General features: G+C 45.9%; 1 protein-coding gene across 1 annotated transcript in view; it reads right to left on the reverse strand.

The window, feature by feature from the left end:
- Positions 1 to 623: 623 nt before the first annotated feature.
- Positions 624 to 26929, reverse strand: part of LOC114684442 (transmembrane protein 178B) — a gene marked incomplete at its 5' end in the record, with an annotated part of 47541 nt that continues 21235 nt past the window's right edge. Inside the window, 1 exon segment of the mRNA XM_028859031.2 lies at positions 624 to 10360. Within this exon segment, the coding sequence (XP_028714864.2) occupies positions 10110 to 10360 (251 nt within the window).

The raw sequence follows: 26929 nt of genomic DNA on the forward strand, positions 1-26929 counted from the left end.
ACCTAGCCATGTCTTTTTAGGAAATTCATGTTCCACTTATATCACACAAAGCCAGTTTCCTCCTTTAGACCTAGAGATACTGATGGAGAAATGAGACTCGTTTTTAAAGCACTCACCTCCAATTAACCTTTCTTTCTCCCAGCATTCCTTGTCATACACGTGCCAGGAGCTTTTGAGGGGTAGGTGGGTAGAGAGGAAATGTGACTTTAAGTTAGGGACCAAGCTAGGGAAGACTAAGAAGTTTTCCTCTTTGCTGGTAGCTAGGAAATTGGTCAAGGGGATGGAATGTAACTAGCAACCACAATATCTCATGAAGCCTATGAATTTCTTGTTCTTAATGTCTGTGACGGCAGAAAAAAACAAAAACAAATTTCCTCTTGTTTCTCTTTCACTCCATCTGCACATTTTTGTCTCTGCCCCAATCCACAAAGCATAGACCTTTGGCCAGCACATTATTGAAATGTCTATTGTCAGTTTCCTTCTGGATTAGCGTTTCAGCTAGCTGTGTAAGAATCGTACAATTTATTTCTCTACACAACCCCAGGGAACACCATTCTCCAGGAAATACTGCACCTGTACCTTCCCCCCTCCCACCCATCCCCCAAACAGAGAGCAGACACGGCTTCTTAAAACACACAACATGGTCTTCTTTATTTAATTGTTTAATCAGTTTACATTCCACAACTGACAGATTATTTATTTTTATTTTTTTCCATGAACAAGTCATTTAATTAATTACCAGACACTTTTTTTCTTCAATCGATGGAAATAACAATATTTCTGCCAATTTGAAAAAGAAAATTGCAAGATGCAGTCAGTTTCAGTGAAGTCCCCAAATGCTCTCTGCTTCCTCAGTCCTTTCAAAGTCACAGGAACCTGGTAATTTTCCTTTTCATTCCCCCCTCCCACTTCCCTGTTACGTTCCTCTTAGAAGATCACAAGAGTTTTGAGATCTGGTTTGGATCACCTTTCCTGTAATTAATTAATTATGAGAAGAAACAGACAGTACAATAGATCTGATAAGATGTAGCATTCTTGTTAAGATTAAACAATACATTTATTCACATCATATCAGAACAAATTAACATAATATTTAATCTTATTTTTAGCACCAATAACCACAGGAATTGCTACCTCCAAGGGGAGAGTCGTTGTTAGAATCCTGCAGTATACGCCACACTGTGTCTAACCAATCAGAAAGCACTATGCAAATTAGAGTGAAGGTAAATAAATTTATATTGACTGAGCAATAATCTGTCGGACCATAAACACTCCAGGTGTTTGAGAGTTTTGCCGGCGATGGTCCCTGTCTAATGACCACATATAAAACATACTCACCAAATCAGCTCCCTTTCCCCTGCTCGGCAGCATGGGGCCCAGAATGATAGATTTTAAGTGAATCAGGCCTTATCATACCGGCTCTTTGAAATGACTAGAAAATGCCCAGAGGCTTGCTTATATTTACTCTGTTCTATGCCCTAAGATCTCACTACCTGTCTATTTCCCACACAAATGAGGCTTATTTAGACCTAAGGAAGATCTCTAAGCAGAAAGGAGAGGTAGGAAATGGTGGCCTGAGTCCTAGTGTAAGAACAGAACTTGTATCTGCCACCTCCTAGGAGATACAGTCTGCCTGCTGCTCTTCTCCCATATCTCCATTCAGCATTCAAGATAAAAAAAAAATCAAAGAAATTGGAGGATGGATTAAACAGCTCCAAATATCAGTGAGATGTTCTTAGCAGGAGACTCCACCAGATGTTAAGAAGTGGGAGAGATGTGTATTCTTAACAATGGGGAGGCCTGTCTATCCCTTATTATGAGATAAAAGACATCTGTATGGGTAGAATGGATGGTGGCTGATGCTCCTACAGTCGAAGGGCACATGGCCTGCTTTCCCCTTAGGGTTTTGACAGGTCATCAGGGCCATGTCAAGGGATAGCACTAATGCCTCTTGTGGCAGATATAACATGTAGCTGGTTCACAGCAGCTCTCTCCCCTCACTAAGCAGGGAAAGTAGAACTTCCAGAGGTGAGACAGCATGGTGGAGCTAGCTCTGTTTCCTACTCAGCAAACGCTGCCTTTGCCTTTGTTCCCCATACTGAAATCTGCAGCAGTGAGTGACTCATTGGCAAGGGCATCCTGCTCAGTCTCTGAACAGACCTAATGCTGGCTTCTCCTAGACGGGTACCAGAAGCCTGATGCAGCTTTTGAGCACTGAAAATGTGGTTGAGCCAGTTGGAGATGTTTTCTCGGGGTAAAATTCACCTTAGATTTAGCTTTCATTTGAAATAACCAGAACATAAAACATGCCAGTAACTTTTATATTGATCCCATGTTGAAGTGCTAATATTTTTCATATGCTGGGTTAAAATATAGTATGGAAATTAATTTCACCTGTTTGGTTGGCACTTTAAAATGCAGCCAGTGGGATATTTCAAATTGCATACATATCTCGTGTCAAATTTTATTGGGCAGCAGTGGTCTAAATCACCTTCCTTGTACAAGTCTCAAGGAAGGTTACCAAGGTCCATCAGGGACAGGGAAGGTGTAGACAGAAGGTGCCTATAGTCATGAGTGGAGGGGGTGCTGGCATAGGCCAAAGCTGTGCATCTCTCTGAGAAAACTATCCTTCTCTGGCAGCTGTTTGCACTCCAGGATTGATTATCCGTACCCTGTGCTATCCTAATCCCTCCTACTCCAGGATTACTGCCTTGGGGATATTTCTCTGTCACTCTACTAAGGGGATTTTGGAAGCACAGACATTTCTTCATCCCAAAGTTTTCATTAACCTCTAAGTCCATCTCACCACATCTTCTACCCACAGCCTCCACCCCAGCCCCAGAACCACCTTTATTTTTTTCCTTCCCATTTCATAATGTCCCCTGGCCAGGGTCTGCGTCTTCTCACAGTAAGCCACATTTGTAGGGCAAGCCACAGTTGGTAAAGCAATTCACTCGCACCATCTCCTTTGATGCTCTTTCTCCTGCCCCAGTCCTACGAGGCAACGCTCTATCAGCAGAGAGAGCAAGACGAGATCATCAAAGTGGGTTGGACAAGGCATCTGGGACTGAACAGGTAGATAAAAGGCTTTGGACTCTGCACACAAACTGGCTGCTGGCTTGAGGTTACTTTCCGAGGGATATCAGCTTGGGCCAAGAGCAACAGGGAGAAAGCATCTCCTGATTTGCCTCAGCTCAGTCAGCCTGCAACAGCCAGCAAGGGTACAAACAGCAGCAGAATGGACGGGGGAGACCTGGTGTCCCATGAGTCCCCAAAGTCACCCTGCTCTCTGTGAGGTGAGAGGACATGGATACATGGTGAGGTCACAAGATGCACCCAAGGTTCCAGGTGATCTATTAACAAAGTCCCTAATGTCACCCCAGGTCAGGTCTTTGGGTAATGTCGGCCATGACCTTCACTCTTTTAACTTTGACGATATGCTCTTATTTTGGGGGAGAGTGACTTAACTTTAAAGGCAAACGTCTTCAGAACAGAGTACTAAGCAAGCATGAGCAACCACCAGGGAAACAACCAGAAAACTCTCCTGTGACAGGTATCCCTCCCTTCAAGTGCCACCAGAGTCAGGATTCTAGGGCAGTCCTCACAAGTCCTCAGAAAACTGAGGGCTCTATTCAGCATTTGAGTAGGTGCAATACCCCTCCCCTTTATTTCCAGCTTTCACTTTTATTTGTACATTTTTACAGATAGTCTCGAAGAGCGAAACAGTCACACCGTGGGCAGTGGGGTGGGGCAGGGGAGGGGCACAGGAGGGGTTCGGTGAAATCTCTGTGTGAAGGCATCGGCACACTCACAACGCACACACACCAGTACATACAAATGAGAATGGGTCTATGGGCCACCCAGAGAGGATAGAAAAAGCTCGGGGTCCAGGGGAGAAAAATGGGGGACACAGGGTTGTTTCCCTGGGGAGTCACAACAGGCCTTAGGCATGAAGAGTAGTAGGCTGGCATGTGTCAGGGAGATGCCAGGCTGAGCTGCAGCTGGGTGATGCCTAGACTGGGACCCAGTTTCTGTTTCTTGTCCCTGAACAAGCCACCCCTGCAGGGGTACCATTACCCTTACTTTGGGCTGGGCTCTAGTCATACAGAGAGCAAGGACTTGTTATTCTCTGGTAGAAAGTCTCGGTGCACGCAGGGAAGAAGAAAAGCGTGGGGATTCTTTTGAGGAATCTGTTCTTTTCCCCTTTAGAATCTAGGCCCCAAGCAAGATCATACTGGGCAATGTTCAACTGGATAAACCATTCAGAGGACCTCCTATCAGAACTCAGAAGTCACTAGCTTTGCAGCCTGACAAGAGGAAGCGGCCTCTCACTCTATTATACTTAATCCTCACTCTAAACATGAGGGAACTTTAAGAGCTTTAAGAATCGGACTTTTCCCCAACATGAGCATGTACAGCTAGGAATGATACTAGAACTGTTCAAACAAACAAACAAACAAACAGCATTAACTCCACACCTGCTTTAGAGGTGAACTGCTACAGCCATCTATGTATGCTCTTAGCCTCCACATGGTCTCTTCGCTCCATCACTTCTGGTAATAAGCAACAGGAATGAGCCTGCACTTTGCTAAACTGGCCTTGGAGAAAAGGAAGTGAGCCTGGCAATGGGTGAAGAATATGAAGGAGGCAATTCCTCCAGAGGGTTCGAAGCGGGGAGTGGACCCCATGTGCTCCAGTTGGACAGCTACACTCTAGTTCAGCAACCAAGATGCCCCCCCCCTCTCCACATTATTGCACTTGGCAGAGCCTTGATGGAACCATTCCATTTTAGTGGCTACGCTGCCGATAACGGGTAATTTGAACAGTGCATAATTCATAGACACTTCATGTTTGCAAATCGCTTTGCAGTTTCTTTGTCACCCTTAATATACCATGAGGTAAAACGTTATCACCATCCTCATTTTGCAGATGAGGAAAGGAAGTTCAAGTATGGAGAAGACACAGTGCCCAGAGTCACAAATCATATCAGTACAGAGTGGAATGAAATGTACAGTCATGGCTGTGTTATACAAGTGTAGCTTAATTAGTGAATTTATACCCATGATTAGATTGAGATGGCACCTGAAGAAAAAGAATAGTAGGAGAGAGAGAGAGAGAGAGAGAGAGAGAGAGAGAGAGAGAGAGAGAGAGAGAGAGAGAGAGAAGTCCCTAAATAGTAATCTTTAGCTCTGGCATGACTTCTCAAAGACCTCCTTGCTGTCCTTGGGGCTTGTGTTGTTGCTACCAAGAACGCAGAATTCCTGATGCCAGTTCGGTGGCCATGCCATGTCCTCCTGGCCCCATTTATCCCCCCAATGACAACCACTCACTGAAGAGCTTCTGAGGTGCTGACCATTATGACTGGGCCCACTGTAGAGGCCTCAGAATGATGTGATTATGATTGGTCTCTCAGTCTTTTGCATGCTTTTTTTTTCTAGTTTTCTATAATGAGCATGTATTCCTCGGGGGGGGGGGAGCTCAATAGCTAGTAATAACCCAGTCTAAGGACTAGGAACAATGTCAAAGAAATGTTTTGTGGCATAGAAACATCAATGGAAAGATGGTAAACATAATCCTAGAAGTCAACACTCTGAGAGGCATCATCTGTAAGCATCTGCTCTGCTGGACTTGCATGGAAGAAAAACCCGTCCCTTTCCTCTGTCTCCATGAGCTGGAAGGCAGTACCCAGGCCGGTCCAGCTGAGATGTGCTTCCCTGTTACTATCTGTGTTACCAGTTCTTCTGACATCCTTTTTCCCTGGGGAGGGATAGATGTGCTCTCTGGGGCAACTCAGCCCAGGCACAGCAGAGACATGTTCAGAAAAGAAGATTCCCTTGAACTAGGAGAAGCAACAGATAGGCCACCTGAACAAAGACAGAGGGTGTCTGGGTTTATCCCCACTTCTTCCACTCCATGACTGAAAGTCAGTGGACAGATGTTCCCATCCTAAGACAGTTGAAGCCAAATGTTCTGAGCCATGAGTTTAACTTCATTATTTCGAATTTTATTAGGTGGGCAGCATTGGGGACCTAAATAGCACATCTTCCTGAAGTCAGGAAGACACATGCGGCCTTTTCCTGTTAGGTCGCTTACTATGTATATGGATGACCAAGGAGATGTAAAGTCTCAGGGTGCCCTCTCCTATGGCGGAAAAGTGACATACCTGGATAGAACCCTGGACAGAGGGAAAATATACCAGGATGGTGCCAGGGCCTAGGGCTCCACTCGCGGACCTGAGGCCAAAGAGGGCTGATCTTGATCTGGTGGAGCTGTCTAATTATGCTTCCACGATTTCTAGAGGTGAGAAAGAGGGCTGCTGAAAGGCTGCCAGGTGACTGAAGCTGAAAGAGACATTTTCTTTCTTATATTTGGATGTCAGTGATCCACACACATCCTTGTGAGACCTTGGGCCATGGTGAACAAGGAGAGGGGTGCTTGAAGTTCCTCTCCTCCTTCAGAAGGCAACTGTCACAAACTGATCATAAGGAAAGCCGTAGGCAGAGGAAAGCAGAAAAAGAGCCATAACTTCCAAACGAGGAAAAGAAATTGTACTTACTCACAGCTAGACCCCCAACGTTCCCAAACCTCCAGTCTAGGAGAGATCAAGGGAATGTCGAAGCTGCTCTCACACTGCTCATTTGCACAAAGCCTACAGCATGTGCAATCATGTTCCTTGTAGACACATAGCTAAAAGAATCTGAACTTGACCTGGGTAGGCACTGGGGGCCTTGCAGAGGCCACTGGCTCTCAGTCCCCTCAGAAGGTTGGAGTCTATGATTTAGAGTTAGTGGAGTCTGAACTAGAGTGTTTCTCCTTCTATGCTCTCTCTTGTACTCATTCCCTAGCCACCTCACAGCCAGAAAGCTCCAGAAACTGCCTGAGAGGGGCTTATTTTAACCAGTAGTCCATCCCCTGTGATGCGAGGATCAGGTCACCTGGACAGAGATTGCTATCTATCAGCTATCATTATGGAGACTTCCGTCCTGAGGGTGCCAGAGCTTGTTTTTGTTGCTAAGTAGTACAGACACCAGCATATATGTGTCTGCACCTGTCTGGTTGATGAGTGAGCGAGAAGGTTACTCTAAAGTCCTGCTCTGCTGATGGTGGGTTGAATCAACTGAGCCAGAGAATCTATCTTCTTCCTGGGAGTCCATCTAATATTTCAGGAATGCTCATGTTTCAAAGGAAGCCAGTGAGTTTTATTAAAAGTTTGTCATAGAGTTGGGCAATTGGATAGAGCAGATGATCTGTTTATGATGAATATGAATTAAAAAAAAAAACAGGGCATAAATGGGAGGTCTGTGAACTCGTATGTTCAAATAAGTTTACTTAAGAAAAGTTTAGTCGATAGCAAATCGTCGATAGCTTAGCTTCCTCCATCTCTTTGCAACTGGAAAACAACTGGAATTAATATTCCATCACAGACAAGTTCTGTGCCCCCAAGTAGATGTTCGTGGGCACCGACTTGTCCCTGCTCAGGTCAAGATACCCTGGAGGAAGACAAACATCCTCTCAATCTGAGGTACTTTCATTTTCCAATCCCAAGTATGTCCTTCACCTTAAGAGAAAAATCTAGCTTTTCAAAGGAAAAGAAAAAGGAAATTCTCAATTAAAAAAACTGTTGTTTTTTTTTTCTGAAAATTATTTCCCTATCCTAGAATACACTGCTTATCTTAAGAACAACGCTTAGAATCTCAGCTGGAAGCCAGTAGCATTCCCTGACCCTCAGCTTCCCCCTGTTCACCTGGTACTCCTGCACTCAGGGTCCTCACATGTAAGACCTACTGTAGGATCTGACCAGGGCCCTGGTGAGGGAGTCTTGAGAAATGCATCCATACTTCTATATAGGTACACACACACACACACACACACACACACACACACACACACTGCACCAGAGAGACACAGGCAAAGAATTACCCACATTGAAGCCCATTGGCTATCACACCCTGATAGATACACACACACACACAGAGAGAGAGAGAGAGAGAGAGAGAGAGAGAGAGAGAGAGAGAGAGAGAGAGAGAGAGAGAGAGGAGAGTCAAAGGCCAATGAGACGGACAGGCCCTGCAGCCTGTTAGATGGAGGGAGGACAGGGAAACTGTTAGTAGGTGAGCAGTCCGGTAGGAAAAGAGGTTGAGAACAGGAGCTATGGCGGAGCACTTAGGGGAGGGAAGGCTGCTGAGTGGTTGGCAAGTTCCCAAAGCAGACCTGTTCTGCAGCAGCTCAGCTCCCCTTCTGCCTGGCTGACCATGGCTGCGCCAGCTCAGGATTCTCTCTTTGCCTCCCCAGGGACAGTTGGCACCAGCAGGGTCCCCAAGGTAACCATGAGCTGCTCCTGCCGTGTGGCATTCACAGCTCTGGCTGACTTCTTCCCTTGCCGGCACCCAGTGCCAATCTGCTCAAGCAAGCCTGAGACACCTGGATGGCCTTGTCCCACCTCAGTCTGGGTGCTAGCCACTAAGAGAGATAGCTATTTTTGGGATTCATGGTCTTGAAGATCAAGAGGAAAGGGATAGGAAAGGAAAGAGTCAAGAGTTCTCCATTAATTTACATAATATCATACAAACTTGAGCCCATGGGACATGGAGGTGCTCTCTCTGCATGTGACCCATTTCCTTTCATCTGTACAGGGCTCACCCCTAGAAAAGGAGCAGATGTCTGGTGACAAAGGACAGCCCCCACAATGGGGAGTGAAGGTCTTGTTTGGTATATGTACTTGTACATCAGCAACCAGAGGCCATATTCCTTCTCTCTCCTGAACTGTATGTTCCCCCTCTTCTCTTAGGACTTTTGTGCCCAGCTGTGTCTTGAACTTCCAAAATTAGTGGACTAAATCTTGCAGAGTTCCAGAACCATGCTGTGAAGTACCACAGGGTTCTCTGGCCCAGTGGTTTTGTTCTTGGTTTTGCCCTCTGGGAATTTCAGCTGTACCAGAAATTAAAAAAAAAAAAAGTGCAACACAAACAATAAAACCCCACATTCAGGAAATATCCACCACATGTGCATACATATACACAAGTGCATGGGCAGGCACACACACACACACACACACACACACACACACACACACACACACACACTTTTGTCTCTCTCCAGGGATCTGCAGCTGCTGCATTGGCACCCATGAAGGCCTGCCCTTCAGTATAATTCCCAGATCTCGAGGCCTCCATAATGGGTCAAAAACAATAATAATGAGAGAGAGAGAGAGAGAGAGAGAGAGAGAGAGAGAGAGAGAGAGAGAAGAATAAGATGATATTTCCATTCAAAGAGTGGAAAAGAAAAAGGCAACCACCCAAAACCTATGCACACATGCACACACGCACACACACATATCACAGCATTGCTCGAAGGCTCGATCTGCCCAGAGAGCGCAGGCAGGGGAGGACAGGGTGGCCTCTCGTTTAACTGGGTGTAAGGCAGCTGGAAGGTAAGACTGGGTTTTCCGAGCATCCACTGAAATGTCCTTTTGTTGATGCTGATCTTGCCTCTCAGCATGTTCTCTCCCCTTCCCACCTCTAAGACATTGTCCAACGGTTTGGCCACAAAGAGAAAACTTCCTTCTCAGTCTGTTTTCTCTTCCACTCTTGGTGTGTCGCTGGTGGGCTGGGAAGGAGCTCAGAACAGGAGGAGCAGAGAAGTGGTTCTGAAAATGGCCTCGAAGATGTGGTTACATTCTATGAACTCAAGGGACTGAGTTTCCCCATGGTATGATGGCTGGGGTGGTGGTGGCCTTTCCTGATGGCCTAGAGTGTAGCTCTTCCTTCTGTGTATCTGTGTTGCTTCAGACCACTGCCTCTGTCCCTTCCAGTTCACCACCACATCCTTATGAGTGACAGGGGTCAAGATGCTACCGCAGGTGGTGGTGGCTTTCACTCTGTCTTGAAGAAATCATGAAGCCAAAGTCAAGAACTGATGAGAGAGCCACAGGATGGGAACACTTTTCCCATCTTGGAGATGAGGCAACACAAAGTCTGATGAGATGCAGGTGCCTGAGCCAACTCAACTCTACCTTGGCACTGGCATCATCTTGATTGAGTTTCATTTTATATATGTATATTATATATATATTTATATATATATATGTATGGGTTTTTTTTTTTTTTTTTTTAGCACACTGTCCCATTTTCTGGTCTGGATTTAGGGCAGTTGGTCCTCGGGACAGGTTGGACAGAGGGGGCCAAGGTACAGAAGAATCCCGAGATTAGCGTGAGGCCCAGGCCCCCCCATGCACAGAACATGGACCATCCATAGCCATGGCTGATGTCATCTGGAAGTCCATATAGGTAGCGTGGGTAACGTGATAACTCAAAGTTGATCCCAGCCACACAGGTGCACAGTGAGATGATGCAGAAGGTTCCTGGAGAACAGGGGAGGAAACACGGGGCAGGGAGATGGAGAAGGAGAAGGAAGAAGGGAGGAAGAGAGAAGAGAAGTTAGGATTGTTACATTCATTCACACTTCTTTTAAGTGGGAGAGATGAGACGATTTAGAGAAGAGCCCGCTGTCACCAAGGTTACCATCAAAAGAAGTTCATGGGAGGAGGGCACCATTAAAGACCCACTGCTTCTGGGTTCTCCAATTCTTACCTATCTTGGACAAACTCAGGAAGTCTCCTCTTTGATAAAATCCCCCAAATGAGTATCTCATTAGAGATTTATATAGGGTGGGATATTTAATTTTTTATAAAGTATTTAAAATATGCTTCTTTCATTGGAAACACAAACCATCCCATTTGGTAGAGCAATTAAAAACATCTGTTTTCTTTCATATATATATAATATCTTATACAAATTTAAATATTCTTTCTTTAATCTAGTCACCAAAAACTCTGGCCATTAAAAAGAAAAAAAGCCTGACTCAGTTACCTGACTCTTGAAAAACTTTTCCATTTTCTGTAAGGCAACACTTCTGGAAAATGTTCCATGGAAAACTAGCTGGCCCTCTAAGATACTCCTTTACATTATGGGTGGTGGTTAAGTCAAAACCATGGGACCCACACGTATGCCTTCTCAGTCTCCCTGTCCACGCAGACATCACTTAACATAGCCAACACGCTTCAATGAGAAAATTTAACAAAATCTACTTGATATTAGGGTTCTCTCTCTAAAATATATTCTTCACACAGCCTATTAACAGGTGAGATAAACTTCTTTCCCAGGGAAGGGACAGGAGAAGCAGTGTGCTATGTTTTCTAGCCATCATGAAAAATTTGGTAACTGCTGGGTTTCTTTACTATCACATCTTATGTCTTCCAGAAGGTTCCTGGAGAACAAGGGAAGAAATGCAGGATAGGACAAGGAAGTTCATAAGTTTATGACCATTAAATGGCCACAGTAGCTGCAGTCATACTCAGTAATGGAGAAGTGTTGTGTGACTAATTGAAATGCAGAGAGTCAGTGTCAGTGGCATTCTCTGCCACAAATGGGACATGTACACCATCACATTGTGTTGTGTGGGAAGATGGGTGGAAAGAGTCGAAGAGCCAGAATTCAGAGAGGACTGGAGCATTCACGGGGGAGTCCTGGACATGCCAGGACTCATGAACTCACAGCAGCTATGGTCACCTGCACAAGACCAAGCAAGGCAAACATTCCAGCAAGAGGGGGGGGGGGGGCTCACAGCCCCCTCCACCCCTACTTACACAGCCCTATTACACAGATCGTATTTTCATCTCTATCTCACCAACTAGGGTATTGAGGCCCCAAGAGGTTACGTCACGTGCCTAACATCACTCACACAGCAGGTAGGTGGGAAGCCAGGATGCAATCTCAGGTGGCTAGATTTCAGCTTATAGTCTTACCCATGGTGCTTTTACTTCTTTTTTGGGGAGGGGGGTTGATTACCGGATGTTAACTTAGGGCTTCATGCATACAAGGGAAGTACTCTACCACTAGGCTATATCCAAGCTCTTCTATTATGTTTATTTATTATTTATTTGTTTTTAGACTTGCTAAGATTCCCAGGCTGGACCTGAACTCATTTTGTAGCTCAGTCAGGTCTTCATTCTGTGATCCTCCTGCCTCAGCCTCCTGAGGAGCTAGGATTACATGTGTGTACCACTGTCTCCAGCTCCATTGTATTACTGAAGACTGGCACCAGGCAGCTGGCTCCTTCCTATCCATGGCCAATTGTCCACCCAAATTCCAGGTGCTTTCTGTGTTCTACCATGATACACATAGGACAGATGATTTGTCCATGCTTGTTAGGACAAAGGATTATACTGAAGGAGAAATAAGTGTAGCCAGTCAAAGTTCAGATCATAGAGGAAGGAAGAAATATGAATAGGCAGTGAAGACAAAATGTGCTCAATGTTATTCATAATCCAAGAATTGAAAATTCAAAGCATAGGGGTTAGAGAGATGGCTCAGCGGTTAAGAGCACTGACTGCTCTTCCAGAGGACCCAGGTTTGATTTCCAGCACCCACATGGCACCTCACAACTGCCTGTAATTTCAGTTTCAGGGGATCCTAGCACTCTGGTCTCCAGCCTCCTAGGGTACAGCACTCAGGTGCATCTATCCCCCAACACTCACACAAATAAATAACAAAAAATAAATGTCAATCTTAAAAAAAAAAAAGAAGGGAAAAAGAAAATTCAAAGCACAAAGTTAGCCAAATTTTGTTCTGGATTTTTGGGTTCTCTCTCTCTCTTTCTCTCTCTCTCTCTCTCTCTCTCTCTCTCTCTCTCCCTCCCTACCTCCCTCGGTCCCCATGTCTGTGCATGTGTTGAACATGTGTTTTCAGGTATATGTGTATGAGCATTTGGAGGCCAGAGGTCAACCTTGGGTGTCTGTCCTCAGGTGCCATTGGCCTTTCTTTCATGTGGGATCTTTCACCGACCTGGTGTGTGCTGCATACGCAAGGTTATCTGGCCACAGGTGTCTGCCAGGACAACTTGGGCACAAGTGCCACCTCCCCAGTGCTGCCACCACAGTGTGAGCACTGGGCCTGGCTTTCTTACCTGGGTCCTGGGGTGGAATGCAGGTCTTCATGCTTATGTAGTAAGCGTTTCACTGGCCAAGCTATCTCCTCACCCTCTGTCTTGTGTTTTTGGTTTTTTGTTTGTTTTGTTTTGTTTTTGTTGGCTGGTTGGTTTTGATCCTCTCCAAAACTAATAAAGGCACTGAAATATGGGCCATCTAATAGCTCTGTGGAAAAATGTAGGCTGGTATTGCTTTCCAGAGAAGGGTTGTTAAAAGTATTCATACTTTGGATCTATTGACTTCTCACTTGGGAATGAAGACCAAGGTCTGAAGTTGTTTCTGTGATAACTCGGGAGGCAGAGGCAGGCGGATCGTTGTGAGTTTGAGGCCAGCCTGGTCTACAGAGTGAGTTCCAGAAAAGGCGCAAAGCTACACAGAGAAACCCTGTCTCGAAAAAACAAAAAAAAAAAAAAAAAAAAAAAAAAAGAAAAGAAAAAAAAAGTGGCTAGAGAAGGGGTCCACAGGAGCTCGAATACATTGTGAATGCAGCTCCTGAGTTGAGAAGCTTGTTCTTTCTAAGAGGCCCCCTATTGACTCCAATATGTGTTTCCAAGGACCACTGAGAAGTTCAGAGGGCTCCTGAGCATACGGAGGCAGCCAGGAGAAAGCTGTGATCATTACAGAAGGTATGGGTTGTCTGGGAGGTGGGAGCAGAGCCAGGAAGTCCAACTAATAGATCAGTCCATGCCTGCTTCAAGAATGATCTGATCTTGTATTTTTATGGGTTTTATTTTTATGTGTCTGTGTGTGTTTCTTGTGATTTTTCTTTTTATCCTGTTTGTTTTCTAAGGAGAGAGAAAGAAAAAGTATGGAGTTGGGTGAGTGGGAAGGTGGGGAGGATCTGGGAGGAGTTAGGGGGAAACTGTGATCAGAATATATTGTATGAAAACATTTTCTTCAGTAAAAGAGAAGAAATGATTGTTTGTAGAGACGATGGAAAGGCATCAGGACAACTTGGGCACAAGTGCCATATGACTAAATACATGTGTATGTACCACACTGTGAATATATGTACAAGTGTATGTATGTGCTTATGAATGCTCACATCAATATATGTGTGCACACGTGCATACATGTATTTGCAGTTCACATGTGTATGTGTATGCCAGGCTATGAGTTCATGCATTCATGTCCATGGCAACAGCAACAGTACATATAAGCCTCACTAATGAGAATAGTAGCCCCAGACTTACAGGAGTCAGGAAGAAGCACCCTGGCTCACTGGTCCTGGGTCCTAGGGCTCAGAGGAGACTCTCTGATGGTTCTTAAGATGATGAAGTCTCAATAGATAGACTTTCCAGATCACAACCTCTTGTTCAGAAGCAGAGGAAAGATAGCTGTGTCTTGACATAAGTGTTACACACTCTAAATTCCAACAAATCAAACCTGCCTGCGTGGAGAATCTTTCTGTTGCTGACCTAGAAGCCCATCTGTCAGTGTGCAATTTGTAGAATTTTCTAAAATGTAGACTTAGGACATGGGCTGTTTTGAATGAGAATGTCCCCCATAGGCTCAGGTGCTTGTATGCTTGCTTGGCAGCTGGTGGTGCTGTTTGGGGAGGTTTAGGAGATGTGATCTTGCTGGAGGGAATATGTCACTGGAGGTGGGCTCTAAGGTTTAAAAGCCACGTGACACTCAGCTCTCTCTCTCTCTCTCTCTCTCTCTCTCTCTGCTTGTAGTTTAAGATTTGGACTCTCAGCTTGCTGCTCCAGCTGTCATGCCAGCCTGCTCTGCCATGCTTCTCCACAGTGATGGTGATGGACTCTCATCCCTCTGGACACTTAAGCCCAAATAAATCCTCCCTCCTGTAAGTTGCCTAGTCGATCAAGCAATAGGGAGGTAACTAAGACAGACTAGAATGAGCGCATGCACTTATGTATGCACACACATGCTCAAGTACTTACATAGTATCATCCGACAGTGGGGTAAGTTCAAATCTGAGCTGCCTTTGGGTTGTTCTGGGCACTGAGCATCATGGCTCTAGACCAGGATTGGTAAATTCTGAGATGGGGATGTGGACCGAGTCAGCATCTTATGAACAGAAGCTCTGGCAGTCTCGGGTCACATAGGACTTTATATAAACTCTAGGAAACACAGCTATCTTATCTCAACAGCTTCATCACCCCCTCCACTAAACAAATGCAGGGACTTTGGCTGGGAGAGAAGATCCACACGGGGACGGGGAGGAAACTGCTGGGACCCACAGGGAGGCCTCAGAAATGAGTCCGTACTCAGCTCACTCTACAGGGAAAATGGAGTAGCCGGCCTCAGCCTCTGAGGTCATGCCTGCAGACTAGTCATTCTGCTCCCCGTGAGCACTTACTGAGAGGCAAGTGGGGAGGCAAGAAAGGTGACTGGGATTTCAGCAGTGACCTAGCAGTAGCCGGGGTTGGAGTAAAACAGTTGAAGGACAAGACCCCTACCCTCAAGCCATCCTCCCTTGGTGGGGAGCCTGCTCTCCATTGCTAACACCTAGTGCCTGCGAGCGTAACCTGAGGAGCACAGAAGCGACAGCGTAGGGAGTGGTAGGGGGAAGCGGTGTAAGCAGCACCAGGTCTAGGGGGAGCAGTCGATCTGCCATGATGGGTGAAGTGGCGGTAGTTCCTTGGCAGTGGGTTTGGTAGAGCCAGAACAACCAATCCACAAACATTTGTTCAACTTTTGGTCGAACTAATCATTGTGATAGATGTTGGTGAGAGAAGGGGGGGGATAAGATAGGACCCCTGCTCTAAAGAATCTTTAATTAAAACTAAAATAAAAAGCAGGAAAAAAGCAGCTTAGGATGTAGTAGGGAATATAAGCCATGCATAAATGAAAAGTGGAGAAAAAGACAAAGAGAACATCGGACGGGGGATTAGGATAATAAACATGGGTTTATTATCATCAGCTCTGAGCCTTTGCTTCCTCCATCTGAGAAATCGGGGAGCTAAAGCGGAGACTCTAAGTCCCCCTGGTGTAGCAGTCCCTAGTGACTAGTAAACATGCAGGGCGGGGGGGGGGGGGTCGGAGCAGCTTCGTTATAGACAGTAGTGCTGGATGAGGAGCGCTTCATTGGGAAGCAGGGGGACAAGCCTGGCCAGGGCCCCTGTTCCCGGGGCTCCATGCCTGGTATGGAGCAGCATGCTAGACACCTGCCCCATCTCTCAGTAGCAAGGCGTTCACTGCTACAACCCAAGCCTAGTTTCCATGTTACATCAACTACCCTAATAGACCCCTAGTGTTTTGACTTCTACTTTTGCTCCATAGAAGAGCCTGTGAAAATGTTAAACTCCAGCCAAATGATTGTTCTATCCTGCTGTGGAACCCCCAATCGCTTGTAGCAATCTAAACTTCTCACCTTCTCCACAAGGAGAATCCTGAGTGGATGCTGTCCACCTATCAGAGCGAATGTCTTAGCTTGATCACACAGCCAGACACTCTGGCTCCTCTCTGAGATATTAAACTAGAGAAGCAGGCTCCACAACCCGGCCTTTGTACCCCTTCTCTTGTCCAAAACGGCCTTGAGCTCCTGGCTCTCAATTCAAATGCCATCCTCAGAGAGATCTTCCTTGGCTTCTTGTAAAGCAGCACCCTCCCCAGTGGTTTGAAAATAGTTTCATGTGGAGATGTTTCTAGATCTGCCACTAGGAAAGAGGGGAGAAGCGCGAGAGACTCCCAGCTCTCTCTCCCCTTTTTGAGCAAAACAGCTCTGCTTTGATCTGTTTCCAGGAGGAATTTCACCGGGAGAAAGCGTCCCTGAGACTTACACCATTTGGAGACCACTGACATGCTTGAGGTGTGCCACTGCATGGATCATCCTCTGGATAGCAAGATCCAGTGGCTTCTCTGCTAATGACAAGCCCATACCTTTGGCAGAAATGGCTCAGAGTCCCAACCCTCCTGCCTGCTGGCCCTGCAAGAAGCCTCCGACTTCTCAACACAGTCTCCAGGCAGCCAGCCACAGCCAGCCAGTCCCAGCTGGTAGGAATGAGAAATAAAAACTAATTGGCCTCTTAGTGCCAGGAGTCTTGCTGGCCTGGGCTCAGAGTTCAGGAGTCCAGTTAGAAGCAGATATGGTGTCATTCCAAGAAGCTACAGGCGAAGAGAACTTGCACTAACAAGACGTGCTGGCTCACAGGCAGTGCCACCCTGCAGACCCATACTGTCTAATGTCCCTATTTGTAAACTCCATCCGCAAGCAGGAAGCTGCAGCTCCCAACAGCAGCTGGCTGTGCATGTGAGCCTCCTTGGATGGCTCTCCCACAGCTCGCACCTCCTTCTGGGGCTATCTACTCAGGCCCTTCCAGAAATCACACATCTAATGTCACGTAGCACCTTTCCGCCCTGTTCCCCACGCTCCTGTCTCTGAGTCCTGTCAACACCTGGTGGCAAGAATGGCGCTATCTCAGGGTTCTGAGATGGTTGCTCTAACCAACCGGTGCCCTTTAGTCCAACCAGGGCAAAGGAGAGGAAACTGACCAGACTTCCAACTCCAAACACAGCTTCCCCTCCACCTCCTCCATGTCACTGCCATCTCTAATTAATGTTTCTCTGGTTGCCAAATACCAGAGTCTAGTTTTTTGTTTTTTTTTTCTCTTGCTAGTTGTAATTTCTTGGCTGTCTGACAGCCTTCTCTGTTTGGCTATCTCTGGGGTTCCAGGCTGCCCTGAAGCCAGGCTGCCTTGTACTTTCCTGGCTAGCTCCTCCAGCCTTCCAGGTGATCCTCAGCCTCCATTTGTTGTTTTGGAGCTGCAGGTTCCTGCTTTTCCTCTTGAGCACTCGGCCAGTGACTGCTCTTCTCTGACCAGGAATTGCCCCATGTATGCCCAGGGAAAGTAAGTGTCCTTCTTAACTGTCCCATCCCAGGCAAATGGCATGTCACAGGTGTTCTCTGGGCAAAGAGTTCAGTGCTACCCTTATGCTATCCTGTGCATATTTTCACCAATAACTCGTCTGTTGCGAACCGAATCCCTAAATTCATATGTAAGTGGGTGGTGTAGAAAGGTGGCAGAGTAATTGGCATGAAATGAGTGGTGTTCTCGTGACAGGAAGAAGCTGGAGAGTTGGCTCAGCAGTTAACAGCACCTGGTTACTCTTCCAGAGGAGTGAGTGGTCTTCGGTTCCCAGCATCCACGTGGCAGCTCAGAACCTTCTGTAACTCTAGTCCCAAATAATCTGGTGCCCTCTTCTGGCCTCTGTGGGTACTGCATGTACTTGGTGCACAGGCATACATGCAGGCAAAACATCTATACACATAAAAACAAAATGTTCAAAAAACTATTTTTAACAAAGAAGAGAAAAGTAACTTGAGCAAACACCCTTGCTCTGGCCACATGATGCCCTCCTGCCCCGTGATGAAGAAAAAAAAAGCCCTCACCAGAGACTGGTGTCATGGTTTTGGACTTGGCAGCCTCTAGAACTATGAGCCAAACAAACACCCGGTCTGAGGCAGTTGTATGTCACTTTATGGTGTACATAAACCCTGAGAAATTCACCATTATGCAACAGTAACTGCAAGAATACCACATGGGGATAGGTGAGGTATTTCTCAGTGTCATGGTGATCGTTTAGCACCACCGTCATGGATCTGGCCTATTGCTGACTACAAAGTCAACACGAAGCTGTTTTAGTTACCTTTCCTCACTGACGCAACAGACTAGCTGGCGAAAACAACTGAAGGAAGGAAGGGTTTATTTGGGCTTATAGTTTGGACTTCCGTCCATCACGGCAGGGTGGGCGTGGTGGGAGGAGCGGGAGGCAGTCAGTCACACTGTGCCCTTAGTCAAGAAGTGGGGGGGAGGGGAGGGGAGGGGAGGGGAGGGGGAGGGAGAGATATGCTGGCACTCAACTTGCTTTTATTTTATCCAGTCAAGGATCCCAGTTCATAGACCAATGCTGCCGACACTAAAAGTGTGTCTTCCCACCACAACTCAATCTGGAAAGTTCCTCACAGGCATTCCCAGAGGTTTGTTACATGATACTTGTAAATTCCATCAAGCTGACAACAATCATGATTGTTGTGGAATATTAATTTAAGATGTGTTACATTTGTTTGTGCTGGGGGAACATTTGTTTTAATGATACAAAGATGTGTTGCATTCTTTTTTTTTTTTTTTTTTGAGACAGGGTTTCTCTGTGTAGCTTTGCGCCTTTCTGGAATCACTTGTAGCCCAGCTGGCCTCGAACTCACAGAGATCCGCCTGGCTCTGCTTCCCGAGTGCTGGGATTAAAGGCGTGCGCCACCACCGCCCGGCATGTGTTGCATTCTTTTATGTTGCATTTGTTTAGCTCTGTGAAGCTGTGTTACTTTGCCTGCCTAAAACACCTGATGGCCAATAGCAAGGCAGGAGAAAGAATAGGTGGGGCTGGCAGGCAGAGAGAATAAATAGGAGGAGAGGCGGATCAAAATATCAAGGAGCAAGAAAAGAAGGGGCCAGCCACCTAGCCCCACGCCAGACAGGAAAGAATAAGAATAAGAAGGAAAGAAAAGATATACAGAAGTAAGAGAAAGGTAAAAGCCCCGAGATGAAAGATAGATGGGATAATTTTAGTTAGGAAAAGCTGTCTAGAAACAAGCCAAGCTAAGGCCAGGCATTCATAAGAAAGAATAAGACTCCATGTATGGATTTATTTGGGAGCTGGGTATCAGGCCCCCCAAAGAGTAAAGATTATAAAAACAACCAACAACAATGATTAACTACCATTGCCAGGACTGTATTCTTTTAAAACAAACAACAACAACAACAAAAAATGGACTAAGACACTCATAACCCAATCAACATTCCCTTAAGCCTCTGGCTTCTTTTGCTCCTTCAAGGCCTTACTTCACGTAGTAGAGGGTAGTGAAGCATCCCAGGTCACCTAGGTAACGGGAGGGAGTGTCTGGAATGTGAGATGTTCAGTCAGCACACTGGGAAGCCCTAAGAAGCCCAACTGCCCTTCCTACAGAACTTCCCAAGGTAGGGCTTACTGTCTAATCTGGGGTCAAGAAAGACCACAGTGACAGCATCATGGGAGTGTTGCATCTAAGTCAGACTGAGTATCATGCCTCGGTCAGGACAACATAGAAATAGAGATCTGTGGGATGTGTTACCAATGTTAAGAAATGCCAGGCCAGGCCAGCATTGTTCAGGGACAGCTAATTCTTTTGTCACCAGGAGCACTAGATCAGCAGCCCAGGGAGTACTTCCATCCCATCCAGGTACTACTGTAATATAGTGAGCACGAGCGACTCTTTTCAAGCTGGTATTCACAGCCACAGAGTTAACTCCTCCCTCGGCGCCCTCTGAGCACTCACTGCAGGTGCATAAGACCAACACGATGATGTCACCTGTTCGGTCGCTGCTGTGCTAGCCTGTGAAGGAAGGGGAGGGTAGCAGGAGTGTTTCCACACCCCTTAGTGATGCTCAGAGAAGCCATGGCGGTCATGCCACAGCAGTGGACCCTATAGAGAAATAACATCAAACTGTAGGCCTCAGGCGAGGCACGAGGGAGCGGGAATGCTCTTACTAATTCAAGAAGCCATCTCCTAGGAAACCAAGGCCCGTGTGAGGGTTCTCACAAGAATCCAGATCAGTTACATATTGTGTGCATGGGCATTTCCCCAAATATCTATTTCTTGTGTGGCCAAGATGTGCCCAAAAACCTCACTGGCACACAATTTCTCCAGCTTTCTAGAGCTAGAGATCCATCTGTGTGACATTTCCTGCTCCCAGGAATGAGAGATGACGTCTTTGTGTCCCCAGCCCTGGCTGGTTCCTTTGTTGCTACGTGGCGAGAGGGGTCTCTGTTCTGACCAGAAGCCCTCAGGTTGCTGTGGAAATGTCCTTGTAGGCATGCATACTGGGGTGTCTGAGGAGCACCCTCTTCCCTAAGATCATCCTTCAGTCCCCATCCGATCATTAAAATCTTAGAGGTGCAAATCAGCAGACGGGGGGGGGGGGGGGGATCCCTCCTCCAGCATTCATCCCAGAGAGTTGATGTACACTAAATCCTTCCTTCACTTAGATTAAATGCCCCAGCAGCATTCAGCTCTCGAGAACATTTTATAGCTATGTTCAGACCTGCACAGAATATAAATTACCTGTTGAATTATACACCATTGCATCATCAGCCATCAACAGGCAGGTCACAGGGTTCTACATCAAAGTGCCTTTGGGATTTGCTGGGATGAGGCAAGATGTTGGATGTGTGTGGAAAGTGAGCAGGTTACAAGGGATGGGGCTCTGCATTGCCTTTTTCTGCAAGCTGTGAAAATCTTCCAGGTTGAGACACTGCCAGGAGTAGAACCCAGAAACCACAAGCCCAGGGTAGAAGGGATTTTTTTTAAATTCCTGAGGCTATATCTTTATATTACAAGGCTATCCTGTACCCCAGTGTATATATGCTACAGTAACGCACCATTCCAAGTCAAGAAGCTCTAATGACTGGGCCATTTATAAATTGGCATCAATGCTAAAGAGAATGGAGTTGGCCATTTAGTTTTTAAATTTTTATTTTATGTATATAAATGTTATTTTTCCTGCATGTATATATGTGTACACCATGTGCCTGGTACTGGCAGAGCCCAAATTGGGAATAAGATCCTCTAGAACTGGAGTGATAGGTGCTTGTGAGCTGCCACACGGGTATTGAGAACCAAACCTGGGTAACCTGCAGAGGCAGTAAGCACTTTGAACTAAGCTATTGCTCCAGACCCTGGGTGGCCTTTCCAAAGCCATAAGTTGGACACCTGTGGGTATCACCAACCATGGGCCAAAATGTTTGAAAAAATACTTTGTATGACTGGCCTGCCAAGACATGCCCACCAAGGCAATAGTGGCTTAAACATCATAGGAGTAACCAAACATCATAGGAGTAACAGGATTTAAGTCCTGCTCTACAATGAAACCCATATCTGATACTATTGTTGGGTCAAGATGTATAGCTAGAGAGGTCATAGGTCCTAAGGGAGAATCTACTGTTATTCTGCTAAGCGGACACAGTTGTAAACTGGCTCCTAATGACTCATTGTTATACCCATAGATTAGTGCATATCACAATCCTCTCCACAGGAGCTTCCATTTACACTAGATATTGATTACCTCAAAGACCCACAAATATCCAAGGGGCAGAGAATAAGAGAATGCAGAATGCTCAGCCTTAAGTAACATCTGTACTGATCCTCTCTTCTCAAGGCTTAGGGATCACTGTGAAGCCAGAGGGCGTGGATACTATAAAGAGCCAGAGGTTGTGAATGACTACAAGAAACAGTGTCCTCTGGACACAACAGGAAAGCTGCCCACAGGAATTCACAGAGGTTATGACAGCATGCACAAGAACCAGACAAGTCCAAGCCAGACCAAATGGTAGATCTACCAACCGCACTCTCATGGAAAGCCACACATCCGTGAATACATGGGCAACACAAAGTTTGGACTTGATGGGTAAGAAAAAGAAGACATAAAGTTGGGTGGGTAAGGAAAGGGGGGTGAATTTAGGAGAAGTTGGAGGATGGAATGAATATGGTCAAAACTCATTGTATGAAATTCTCTATTTCTGTAAGGTGTGTGTGTGGGCGGGGGAGGATCCTGTTTGTAGTGAACACGTGTTGACTTTCCCCTTGTGGTTATTCACCAAATGACACAGTGCAACAGCAGTTCACACCGCTGACTCCTTGGTCTTGAACTTTCAGCCTCTAGAACAATGAAAATAAATTTCTATTGGTAAAGCCACTTCACCCGCTTGCATCAGTGCTAGCAAACTGATGCAGCAGGTACATAGACAATAATTGGTTTAACGGAATTACATTTTCATTTGTAAAACAATGTAGTAAAACAAGACTGTCTGGGCGGGCCAATGACTCAGCTGGTAAAACTCTTGCCTTGTGATTATGAGGATTTGAGTTCAACACCCAGAACTCACATTAACATATGGGGCACGGTGGCACAAGCTTGTGGTTCAGGCACTGGGGAATTGGAAACAGGAGGATCCCTGGAGCTCTGTGGTCTGCCAGTCTAGCTAAATGGATGATCTCTGGGACTCATCAATGAGAGGTCTCAAAGGAGGTAGAATGCATTCCGGAGAATGACATCTGAGATTCTCCTCAGGTGTCCACACACATGCATGCATGCATGTGTACCTACACACACACACACACACACACACACACACACACACATACACACACACACAACACACACACACAACACATAACACACACACATACACACACCACGAATGTCTGTTTCCAGACTTCAAGGCCATCTCAGAGCTAAAACAGACATCCACATGGGCCCATATGAAGTAATAGCAGCTTGGGGTGCTGAGGGTCCTTGTCCCTCTTGTGTCTCTCATCTGTGTTGTCTGTGTTCCTGCCTGCTCAACATGCACAGACGGTGTTATAAAGTCCCTGGCCTTGGTAGCATCCATGCTAAAGTCAGAGCCTCTGGAAACTTTAAAAACATCTAACGGGCTGAGCAAAGGTAGAGGGATGGTCTACACATTTCTTTATAATGAGAAACAACCAAGGTCAAAGTGTCATTGTCCCAATTCAGACGTTTTATATGCCACTCAGTTAACACAGAGTCTTTGAAGTTATCCTGTAAGGTCCTGCCCACATACTGAATATCTCCAGGGGCTGTCCCTCCAGTGTACCCTACACAAGCTAACCCACAGCTCTTCTGAACTCCTGAGGCCTCCACCATCTCAAACAGGGAACTCAACAACCAGTTCCAGAAACTGCCTCCTGTCTTTAGTTTGTGTCTAGCTGGATTCTCAAGGAACAGGTGGTAGAGTTGAGTCCTTCTGGGTTATGAACAGGGAATTTCGGTCTGTGGACGATTACATGAAATATAGACCTCGAAACTTGGAGGAAAATAAAGTATAGGCGTACCTGGTCTACCCAGACTCTGGTATGCCACTTAAATTATGATATTGTTGCACAGCTGTTTGTGAATCTCAGTTTATCTGTCACTCTGTTTCTCTCCATCTCTGTCTCTTTGTGTCTTTCTGTGTCTGTCTTTAGTGCGCGCGCGTGTGTGTGTGTGTGTGTGTGTGTGTGTGTGTGTGTGTGTGTGTGTAGGCATTCACACACCCATGCCTGAACTGTACCTACTTGTGATTCAATTGGTACCTTGAGTTTCAGAAAGCATTTTTATTTTTTTTTCAGAAATTCGGCATCAGAATAATACCTTCTCTGCAGGATTATTTTGAAGAGCGATAATAATACATGTGAAAAAGCTTAGAGAAGTTAAAATTGCTTTCTATATGTAAGGTATAATATTAGAAATGGAAAGCTTTAAGTGAGGCGGAAGAAAAATGGTTCTTAAGGACAGGCAAGAACTGTAGCCGCTGCTTTTCTTCTCCGTCAGCAGCTTCATTCTCCCGTGGCCTCGGCCCGGGTAAATGCCAGCCGAGAGTCACTGCTCTCGACAGAAAGCAGGGAAAGAAACCCAGGATGCTCTGTTCTGTGCAGACTTCCCGACCAGAGGTCCCAAATTCCACAGGCTTGGAATTGAATTTGTCTTTGAACTCCCAGAGGTCACCGGCTCTTGTGGGGTCACGTGACAACACTGGGTTTTATGAAGACATTTGCCTTGCCAGTGGGCTCCATCAGGAAAACAAAAGGAACCAGCCTGAAGAGAAGCATCGAGAAACACTGCACAGTTTGATTCAGGGATTTTTTTTTTTTCCTCAAAATCTTACTTTTAGCTCATTTTTTTCTTAATTATAAAGTGACTGAGGGAAAAGTTAAAATGAATTTAGGGATATATATACTGCTTGAATAGATGTCTCAAGTGCCTCCCTGCCTGATGTTCCTATTCCTCCCAGCCACTCTATCCTCCTCCAGAGGTTGCAGATATTCTAACATATACACAGGCATTTCCCCTGCAAATTACCTTAACTGCACCTTCAGCCACTGAATGGGATTTTGTCAGCATTCAGTATTCATATCTAAATCAGTGTGTGTGTGTGTGTGTGTGTGTGTGTGTGTGTGTGTGTGTGTGTGTGTGTGTGTATGGGCACAGGCATGTGGAGGCCAGAGGCTGATGTAGGTGTCTTCCTCAATCACATTCCATCTTGGCTTTTGAGCCAGAGGTTCCCTAAACCTAGAGCTTTGTAGGTTGGCTAGCCAATGAGCTCCAGAGATCCACCCGGCTCTGCTTCCCCAGGACTACAGATGGCCATAGATGTATGCTGCCACACCAGGTATTTATATGATTGGTGGAGATCCAAACTCAGGTCCTCAAGCTTGGTAGGCAGCAGGCATTTTATAGACTGGGTCAGGTATCCAAGACCCATAAAATCTTAACTAGAAAGTGGCTTACACCGTACTGCCAAAGTTAGCCTGCTTCCACGCATGAGGATTTGTGCTGCTTTGAGGTTTTGGGGATTACAAAGAGTCTTGAAATAAACATCCAAGGTGGGGCTTGAAGAGCCTGCTGCCACAGAGCATCTCATCCCTGGAGTTCTTCTGGAATACTGGTGCAGCCTTAATGGTTGCCTGTACTTATTTACTAAATGACAACAATGGCTGAAGTTCATAACTTTTAATCTATATAGCACATTCTCCATATCTTTTCTTTTGACTAAAACACCACCAACCACTGCCCTTTCTCATGAGGAAGCCATTCTATGGTCTGTTTCAGTGGTGAATTCAGGAATAGCCATTGAAGTTCAGCCTCAGTTACTAAGTTACTATGACTTCTGTATTTCTTGGGATTGATGCCAGATTTTATACACAAATGCGTATTTATATGTATATGTACAAGTATATGCAATGAATATATTAATATATACATAATAAATCCATGATTCATATATTAATATATACAGTGAATTACTTTTACATTCATGAGGCAATCCTATGTTGAATTAAATTATTTAATCTGAAAGTCTCAAGCATATGACAAACGTTTGACTTTGGCATTCAGCCTCCAACTATTTCACTGCAGAAAGAGCTGGGAATCATCCGTTTCATTGTCTTCCGCCACACTCATTTGAAAACACAAGTCCTGCAGGAGAGGCAGCCGGTGGTGCAGTCTGCTTTGCCCACCTGACCTTGCCCATTTCATGAATTGGGAAGGAAGATCTGGTATGAGCAATCACACGGAGCGGGGAGAAGCGTTCTGGAAAGGAAACGAATTAAGAGTGCAGCGCCGCGTATTTCTCTCCATGCGAATCTTTGCAGCTTCTTATCCATCTGGGCCTCGGTTTGGAGCTGAGAATTCGTGGGATCCAATTGGCTTCTCCATGGAACAGAGTGGCAGCTACAGCTGTGCAGAAAGGAACATTCTCAAACTGTGATCCGTGAGCTTCCACGAGCCGCTTAGAGCATGCCATCTTCCTGCCTGCTTCTCTCTTCTCCTCCTTCTGACGACAGTGGTCCATGAAGCTAACTGGGAATCTTGGGGCAGGAGGCAATCCTGTCTGGGTTTCTTAAGAGGAACAGTGCTTGAAATGACAGCTTCTTGCAGACCTTTTATGTCACTGAAACCTCTTGCTTTTTCTGGTCCTTCATTCTTAAGTCTCCTCAAAACTTTTGCAGAGAAAGCCATATTGTCCCCCAGGGGCCTGGCATGAAGCCAAGTACCTACAGCCATGTTACTATATGTAGAATCATGTTTGGCCGTCACATGACTCTCCTGGTCCAGAAGAATGCAGGGTCAACCCACACCAGCTTCCAGCTAGGGCAGACGCAACATGTTGGAGTGTGGTTTGGTGGAATGAGTCTCCGCTAATGAATCAGAAAACCTGGGTACCTTAGGGCTTTATTGTTGTGAAGAGGCATCATGACCAGGGCAACTCTTATCAAGGAAAACACTTAATAGGGGATGGATTACAGTTCAGAGGCTCAGTCCATTATCATTATGGCAAGAAGCATGGCAGGATGCAGGCAGACATGATGCTGTGGAGAAGGAGTTTAGAGTTCTATCCTGGATCACCAGGCAACAGAAGGAGACTGAGACACACTGGCAAGACTTT

Source organism: Peromyscus leucopus, chromosome 3, assembly GCF_004664715.2.
Source record: "Peromyscus leucopus breed LL Stock chromosome 3, UCI_PerLeu_2.1, whole genome shotgun sequence".
In the NCBI taxonomy this organism is placed as follows: domain Eukaryota; kingdom Metazoa; phylum Chordata; class Mammalia; order Rodentia; family Cricetidae; genus Peromyscus; species Peromyscus leucopus.